The sequence below is a fragment of the Biomphalaria glabrata genome, chromosome 6 (genome assembly GCF_947242115.1).
Source record: "Biomphalaria glabrata chromosome 6, xgBioGlab47.1, whole genome shotgun sequence".
Taxonomy (NCBI): domain Eukaryota; kingdom Metazoa; phylum Mollusca; class Gastropoda; family Planorbidae; genus Biomphalaria; species Biomphalaria glabrata.
This window is the reverse complement of record NC_074716.1, coordinates 9,059,521-9,068,352: the sequence shown is the minus strand read 5'-3', so window position 1 is coordinate 9,068,352 and position 8,832 is coordinate 9,059,521. Positions and strand designations below refer to the sequence as shown.

The following is an 8,832-nucleotide window of genomic DNA, read 5'->3' as shown; positions in this document are numbered from 1 at the left end:
TGCAATACTGAGATCCTTGCGCGATCAGGTATTCTTAGCATCTTTACAGCCCTCAGACAACGCCTTTTGCGCTGGCTTGGACATGTTCGCCGGATGGAGGACAAGCGCATCCCGAAAGTCATCCTCTATGGTCAACTCGGGACTGGCACAAGAAAAACTGGTCGCCCCCACCTCCGTTACATAGATGTAATAAAACGTGACCTCAAATCAGTGAACATCAATACTGACAATTGGGAAGACATAGCTCTGGACCGCAACAGGTGGAGAGAGACGGTGACCAAGAAAGCTATGGACAGTGAAAGTACATGGGTCTCAGCCCAGGAAGAAAAACGCACAATCCGAAAAACGGCCAGCTCCTCTGCCACCGAAGCAAGAGCCACCTTGACCTTATCTGTGGACGGGAGTGTCTCTCCAAAATAGGGCTCCACAGCCACATGAGGAAGTGTGCTCTGAGATGAACCATAGTCGTTCTACGACTGAAGGAGGCCAATGAGTAAAGAATGAATAAAATGCACAGACGAATTTATTTTCTAATACAAACTCTTAAATTTTACTAATTGTCCGCTTTCCTAACCAAACTTGGCCCCGCGAAATCCGTTTCGAATAGGGCCCCACAATGCTTAAGTCCGGCCCTGCTATTTAATGTTTGTAAAATGTTTTACATGTTTCGGATGTTATTTAGAGTTGACGATAGTTTACTTCCTAGTCCAAACCTCCCGCATGGGATGGGAGCAGGCAAGTTTGGCAGTCCAGAGCGCAGCCATCCGTCGCGAGCTGTGAAAACGTGTTCTCCCCCCCCCCTTTTCTTGTTTTTTTTTCGTGGGGTGACTATCCGCAGAAATAAGAGAGTGATCTTTCCTTTACTTCTTGTTTAACCTGTTTAGGGAAGAAGAGAATTATATAAATAGAAGATATATATATATAGTGCTTTTTTGTGACAGTACGCTTGTGGTAAAACCAGTCTTGCTGAAACAAAACAGAACCATAGGACCATTGTACCTGTTTCTTTCTTTAGCCCCCCTTTTTTCCCCATTGTAACACGTTGTAACAAATCGTTTTACCCCCTTTCCCCTCTTTTTAGCCGTTACGTAATATCCGAGTGTACATATCCTTTGATTTCTCTTTATAAAAAAGGTTAGATGAATAATTGAAATGTAGACTCCATGCCATCTGATATCTGAGTTCTTCATTTTTGTTTTTCGCTTATGTTTTTAATTGTCGCAAAAAAAAAAAATCCTCCCAGGGAAATCTAAATATGTTGGTTTGGATTTCATTGTTTCGTTACATTAATATTTCAGAAAGACTCTTGAAACATTTTCCACGTATCCAAATATTTCAAAGGTTTTGAAGAATATCCTCTGTCAACTTATTAGGCGCGGTGGCTGATTGGTAGAGCACAAGACTTGCAAACTGTGTTCGAATCCTAGTGATGATTGGGAATATCAATTTATGTATTTTTAGGGCGCCTTTGAGTTCACCCAGTTAAAGCCCAGTTCTATGGGTACATGGCATTTATTTCGGCGGTTGGTCTTTCTGCTGGTCACTGACACACTCGTCAACCGCGGGGCAAAGAAACAGATGACTTTAACAACATCTGCCTCATAAATCGCAAGGTCTGTTAGGGGAACTTTATAATTTTTTTTTATTATTTAAGTTTTTCGTTTGGAATTGAATTTAAATGTTTCTGTAGCAAGGAAAAAAGTTGTTTTTTCAATGTGAAACATCTTTCAAACTAGAGGTTTTAGTTATAAAAAAAAATATTTTTTTCTTAAACGACTATGTTTCATTTACCGCAAAGCACAATCATACACACAGATACATATAGAGCGATGCACACCCACACAGCCATGCATACATTTGATCCAAATCAATAGTTTCTAAGTTTTCCTAAATATGCCTACTGATTGGATTGCCAATCAATCTATTACTATTGTGACAAGTGAGAGACCAATTATATTTTGATCATCGTCATCTAGTTCAGTGGTTCTCAAACTATTGCAAACTATTCCCCCCCCCCCCCCCCCCATAAATGAGAAAAACCTTTTTCACGCCCTCCCCACCAAGCACCTCTTATCTATCTGGGAACCAATAGGATCAAGGAGGGCATTTTAAATCAAATGGGGAAAAAAGGAAAATTGAAAAGATCATTACAACACAATTTTCCAGTTTATTATTGCAAAAATATTAACAGCTAGGTTTCCCACCGGCTGTGCCAGTTTATTTTTCCCCAAGGCAATACATTTTTTGTTCGTGTCATTTTTTTTTAACTTTATAATCACAGAAAGGCCTGCAAGTATAAACTCAAATGGGGCAAGTGATGATTTAGTATTAAATCTCACCTAAAAATAAACAAAATCAAAGCAAAAAATCAGTTACTAATGTCCCCTATATCCGTATATTGGCGTATATAGTTTTTCTAGTAGACCTAGTTTACCTATTCTACTATGACTGATCATAAAGCATTTATATAATTAATTAACTTAAAGACTTTTAAGAAAATAAAATATTCAAATTATTAAAAATCATGGGATTTAACTCTATTTTTTTTTACTTCTTCTCAGGTGTCGTTTGGTTATTTCCCCTAGAAGATTGCAATGCGCAAGAGAAAGAAATATTGTTTATAATCGACTGTCGTGACGAGGCAATGAAGCAAGTCAATTTCGTTAAGAGAACACTGAGATATCTCTCTGAAGTAAAAAATTGGCAAATAGCTAATTACTCAGTAATGTCTTTATCCTCCAATGGTATGACTGACATACATTTAGAGAATTACAAAGATGGATTATTTAATTGTAGTGAAAAATATCCAATCCTCGATGTATTTAACACTTCAAAAGTTTGGTTCACATCAGGAAACGGAACACTGCTTTCATTTATATTGATAACACTTGTACAAGACAATCAAAAGAGCAAATTAGATTTTATCAATACTATTTTGTTTGAACAAAGAAAAGAAAACAAATTGAAAAGATTTTTTATATTCAAAGAAAGCTCATATCTAATGTTTCCTAGTGACGAATTCGTTCACTACCACAGCTCCTATGACTATTTAGATATTTCACTTTTTTACACACAAATCTGTGCAAGTAAAAAAACATGCGCCAAAGATGGAGCAACATTTACAAGCGGAGATTCAATGATGTCACAATACCATATTGTTGCTTTGTATAACATGAGTCATGAACAAAGCTTTATGTACTGTAACAAAGAGGTCAATACTTATTTAGTTTTATTAGATTCGTTCAAAGAAATGCAATTTCTGTTGACACTTATAAATGAAGCTGTATTTCCAGAAAGCTTCAACAATTTTCGCTTGCCAGTTGGCGTAAGACCTGATACTTTCTTTCGGGATTCAGAGAGTCAGTTTATAAATTGTTTTTGCAACATATCTCATGACGAATGCTTCTTTATAAACATGTCAAATAGCAAAGTTGATTTAAGATTTATTGATATAGATGCCAAATTTATAGAGAGAAGATTTTTCTTCGACAAATGCTCACATGCATATCCACAAACGGTGGTAATTTGTGAATGTCAGACATTTCAATCAAATCAAGATTTAACTCAAAAACTACTCTATACAGTTTCGAACAATGACAACACAATAAGATATAAACCATTTGTCAATTTCATGCTATCTGTTAATTCTGAAGAGATACTTCTAGATCTGTTAGGTAAGACTGTATATACACAGACCATTCAATGTTCTGATAAGTTTGATAAGAATGATTATCTGCAAATGTACGCATGCAGTAAAGACAAAAACATAGAGGATATTATGCCGTGGGAAGAAGAGGTGGCATCCATTTCTCTTGTCATATCAAATAGTGAAAGTGATATCTTCATTCATGAAAGCATAAACATTTCCCATTGTAAGAACTACCATAATTGTCCAACAAATTTTACAAATGATATTCCGTATCACCAATATTTTCTTAAAAGTGTTGAAATATTTTGTACTGAAGACACTGTTGACATGTATTCAGTAAATACACAAAATGTTGTTAACAGTAGTTATCGTGGTTGCAAATCCCAAACTTTGCAGTTTAATTCTTCAAATTTTCCTTATGAGTATCAGCCAAATACAATGGATTATAAATGTATTAAACGAAAAGAATTTAAACTAAAAGATATGAAACTCTTACAAAACTGCGAAAACTTTACTTGCCCTAAGGGTTACATGAAATGTCCGAACTCCTATTGTATTTCAAGTGCATATATTGCTGATAAAAACTACGATTGTGATTTTGGGGAAGATGAATTTCAATTAAATAATTCTTTATGTAATGCATATATTAGCTTTAAAATAGATGATACTTGTATTGATGAAGCCCTGTTTAAATGGATTACATTTTACAATTCGCTTTACTTGCAGAGTAACTATACAACATTTCTATGTAAACTACACTGTCCTGTCCATTTCAAATGTGTTTCCAGCAGAAAGTTAACAACAAATGGGATTACGGGTGAGAGATACATTAGCTATATTAGCAAAAGATCAGTAGAAATGTTTAGCCTATATAATATATTGTATCATTTTGATATGGTGTACATACATTTCCCTATCTTTCAAATGGTTGAATTTTATGGTCAAAATTGTAAAATACAAAACTTCGACAATGGATTTCAATATTGGAAACTTTCAGATCTCATTGTCTTAGACCTTAGTTTTAATCAGATGACTAGCAGTAATGAAATGAAAAATATACATAAATTAAGTCATTTAAAAGTATTGAACATTTCCCATAACACAAATTTAATAATTGGACACGATTTTGTATTTCCTAGATCTCTAGAAATTATTGATTTATCTTATACAGAAACTTCATCATTAAAAGTGAATGCATTTAAAAACTATATTCATTTAAAAGTTTTAAAACTAAGTAATACATTTATTTCTAGTTTTCAAGATATGGGCATGCCAAAATATTTTGCGCTGGAAAGTTTGTACATAGAGAATGTTACTATTACAAATATTGAAGAAAATTTTTTCCGAGGTCTTACTATAAAGTCTGAACTACGAGCTAGTGATTATAAACTTTGTTGTCCACAAATATTAAATCCAAATATTTCAGCAGACAAATGTCATGCGCCTGCAGATGTCATCTCTTCGTGTAAACATCTTGTTGGTGACATTGTAAAAAGAATTACCATCTGGACCGTAGGACTTATAACCTTAGTTGGAAATGGCACTGTGTTGGTCTATAGAATTGGTTGGAACAGAGAGATATTTAAAAAAGCTTATGGACTGTTTGTATCTGGTCTGGCTGTTTCAGATTTTATTATGGGAATTTATTTACTATTAATAGCTGCAGTAGATATTCATTATGAAGATATTTATGTATTAGAAGATGTAAAATGGAGACACAGTGTTTTGTGTCAGTTTGCAGGATTTCTGTCAACAATTTCAAGTGAAACTTCCACATTTTTTATTTGCTTAATAACAATAGATCGTTTCTTGAAAATAACATTTCCATTTGGTCAATACAGGTTTACAAAAACAGGCAAAATATTTTCTTTTACATTGGTTTGGTTCTTTGGTTTTCTGTTGGCTCTAATTCCTATTACATCTACTGAATGGAATATTTATTCTTCTAATGGTTTGTGTTTGGCTCTGCCTCTGGGATCTTCAAAACATGATGGCTGGATTTTTTCTTTCATTGTTTTTGTTGTTTTAAATTTTATATTTTTTCTTTTTATAGCTTTTGGCCAAATAGTAATTTTTGTTAATATTGTACTTTTAAGGAAAAGTACTGCTAACTTAAGAATAAATATCAAAAGAAAGCAGGATGATTTAAACATAGCTAAAAAACTAGCTTTCGTTGCTTTGACAGATTTCATGTGTTGGTTTCCTGTTGGAATACTTGGATTTCTTTCTTTAAATGGTCACATCTTTGACCGTGAAGTTTACGCTTGGATCGCTGTTTTTGTAATGCCTGTAAATTCTGCGCTAAATCCTATTATTTACACGATTCCAGCCATCTACCAGAATTGTATTTCACAAAATGTTTGTTTAAGAAGAAGAACATAGTTTAGGTTGTGATAACCCTCGAAACAGTAATCTCTCTTCAAAACAATTCCCTTCCAGACCGTGCGATCTATAAGGCAGATGATGTTAAGATCATTTGCCTCTTTGGCCAACGTAAATCTAATATAGTGTTATAACCCTATTGGCGTCGCGAGAGGGTTAACTGTAGAATTAGTTGACACACGTGACTCAGGCAAACCACTCAGGGTATTGACTGTCGATGGACAAGGGACAGTACGTGCTAGTACACAGATATGACCCGCGTTATGGTCATGTGATCGAAAGCCTGCGTGAACTAGAGACAGTGCGTAAGAAAGCGGCAGTTCAAGACGGGACAGTTAGTCGGCCAGGAAGTCGGTCCTGGTCGAGTCCTCAAGTGTTATGTACGAGTCCAGGAAGAGATAGAGACAGTAGAGTTTTGTACGGTTATGTACAGTGTAACATTTTAGTTGTTGATGTGTTGTCAATAGTCTAGTATTGGCTGTTATCTACTTATTCACTCATTATTAAAGTACCAGATTAACCAGAGCTCTTGCTGTCAAGTTGTTGATGTGTTAGATGTGATGTGCTGTGTTTAGCAATGTTTACAGAAAGCCTGATTAGGAGAGAGAATCGTAACAATAGAACTCAAGGGCTCACAGTCAGAAGTTTAGGTCTAGTGTTAGATCTAGATGTCCATATAATGAACATACTAATAAATAATCGTACAAGTATGCATCGTAAAGTTCCTTTCAGACCATGCGGTCTATAGTGCAGATGATGTTAAGGTTATTTATTTCTTTGACCTACGGTAAACGACCATGTGACTAGCACGAAGAAAAAAAGCCTTTACTTTCCCCAACTAAAGTCAGATTGGGTGGACTAAAAGATGCCTTAAAAATCCCGAAATTTGAAATCCCTTTCTTCGGTGAGATTGGAACTCACGACACCAGATTTGGAAGCCAAGCGCTAAATCACAAAGACACCGGGCCCCTATTTCTCTTTCTTAGCTATTTGATTATTTGTTCAGAGATTTTTTTTTTTAATGTCATAACATTTGTCTCACAGGTTTCAAATGTTTTTTTTAAGACTTGTTAAGCAATGGAAGAGTGAGATTGAACTGCTATCTCTGTGTATAGGACACACATACTGTTTATAATCAGAATTAATATTAAGCTATCTTGGTAAAACGTAAAGTCAAAAGATGTACAAGTTTATATATAGAAACTACAGGCTTATCATTTACAGTGAAAGGGCATTCAAAAATTTAACAGATGCTAAATGTAGACAAAAGAGATTTTCCTGGTGAAGCATGGCAAGTTGTCTGACTTATTTTCATTCTAGTGCTAGTACACAGGTCAGGTAGAAAATAAAAAAAAGAGTGATATTTCTTGGTTACAACGGTCCGGACCCTGCTCTTTTGTGACTACGTGTTCTCCCCCTCCCCCCTCCTCTTCTTTTCTCGTGGGCTATCCGCAGAAATAAGAGAGTGATCTTTCCTTTATTTCTTCTTCTCGTTTAAACTGTTGAGGGAAGAAGAGAATTATATATATATATATATATTTGTTTCATTATAACGTGAAGTATTTACTTACCAGGAGGGTGTCGTCTGCCAATCTGTGTATTAAAAATTAACTGGATTTATTGCTGTGTAAATGTTTGTGACATATCAACGTTCGCGTTTAATGTTTTGCCAGTTATTTAAAAAAAAAACAAAATATGTACATATTGATTTTGATAACTTCTGAACATTTTGTTTAACGTGTTAAAGATTATTTTCTATTTGCATTATTTTATCCTAGTTTCAAAACTTTGATGTACATGTATGGTTTTACTTTTTAATGTCATTTACACATTCTTATTTTTGATCTTGTTAAAGTTTTACGCAAACTTTTACTATTAATTAATACATAAATAATGTGTTAATTTTGCAAACTTTTGCAAAAAAAAAAAAAATATGTGCAACAATCATTTTAAATACTTGAAATAAAGTTTTATTGAAAAAAAAAATTTCCGTTCAGATTATCAAGTAACTTTTACGTCTAGCGCCGGTCCAATAGACTCGCCCACTTGACCAACGCCTCCGTAGCTACTGTCTGTCTTACATGTCTAGTGAGTAGTATATTGTACTCTTTTCACCCAGCTCTAATGGGTACCTGACATTAGTTGGGGAAAAGTAAAGGCGGATGGTCGTTGTGCTGGCCACGAGAGATACTCGTAAACAAATGACCTTTACATCATCTGCTCTGTAGAAGTCAAGTGAAGTATTATCGGGCAAGTTTTCGGGTCATAATAGCTCATCAAAACATTTCTATTTCGTCGCCGTGGCGTAATACTTCCCGTGAGGGAGATGACCCAAGGTGGGGGGTGCAGATACCGCCCCAAACCCCGAACACTAATTCTTCGGATGGGGGTGGTTTAAATGAGTAGACCAGCCCGAAGAGCTGTGTGGTGGTAGCTTAATCGTGGGCCGTCCTAGCCCAGTTCCGAGTCGATCACTGTCCAATTGATGTTTACTTCGGACGGTTTCGAGAATACTACGGCACACAATGTCGCCACTACATAGAGGACGACGAGACAATGATTTGAGATAGAGATGGTCTGTGTTCGACAACGGGGCTGTCCTTGTGCGGGGACAAGACGACCTTAAAACTTACTGCCCTCTTTCTTTGACGTGCTATAAGGAAGTAGTTTCAGCATCATTTCTTACTAAAAGGGGTTCTAATACGAAAGTGTTTTCATTTATCTGTACAATTCTGTTCATTAACAAAATTAGGCAAATATTTGTATTGTTATAAACCTCGTGGAATCACAGATGGGGGTAG

At 35.4% G+C, this 8,832-nt stretch overlaps 1 protein-coding gene across 1 annotated transcript; it reads left to right on the top strand.

Moving 5' to 3' along the window:
* Positions 1-4,912: 4,912 nt before the first annotated feature.
* Positions 4,913-6,990, top strand: LOC129926674 (G-protein coupled receptor GRL101-like). Its single transcript, XM_056032154.1, has 2 exons — positions 4,913-5,642; positions 5,703-6,990. The coding sequence occupies exons 1-2, from the start codon at positions 4,913-4,915 to the stop codon at positions 6,029-6,031; spliced, it is 1,059 nt and encodes a 352-aa protein (XP_055888129.1). The 3' UTR covers positions 6,032-6,990.
* The last annotated feature ends 1,842 nt before the right edge of the window (positions 6,991-8,832 follow it).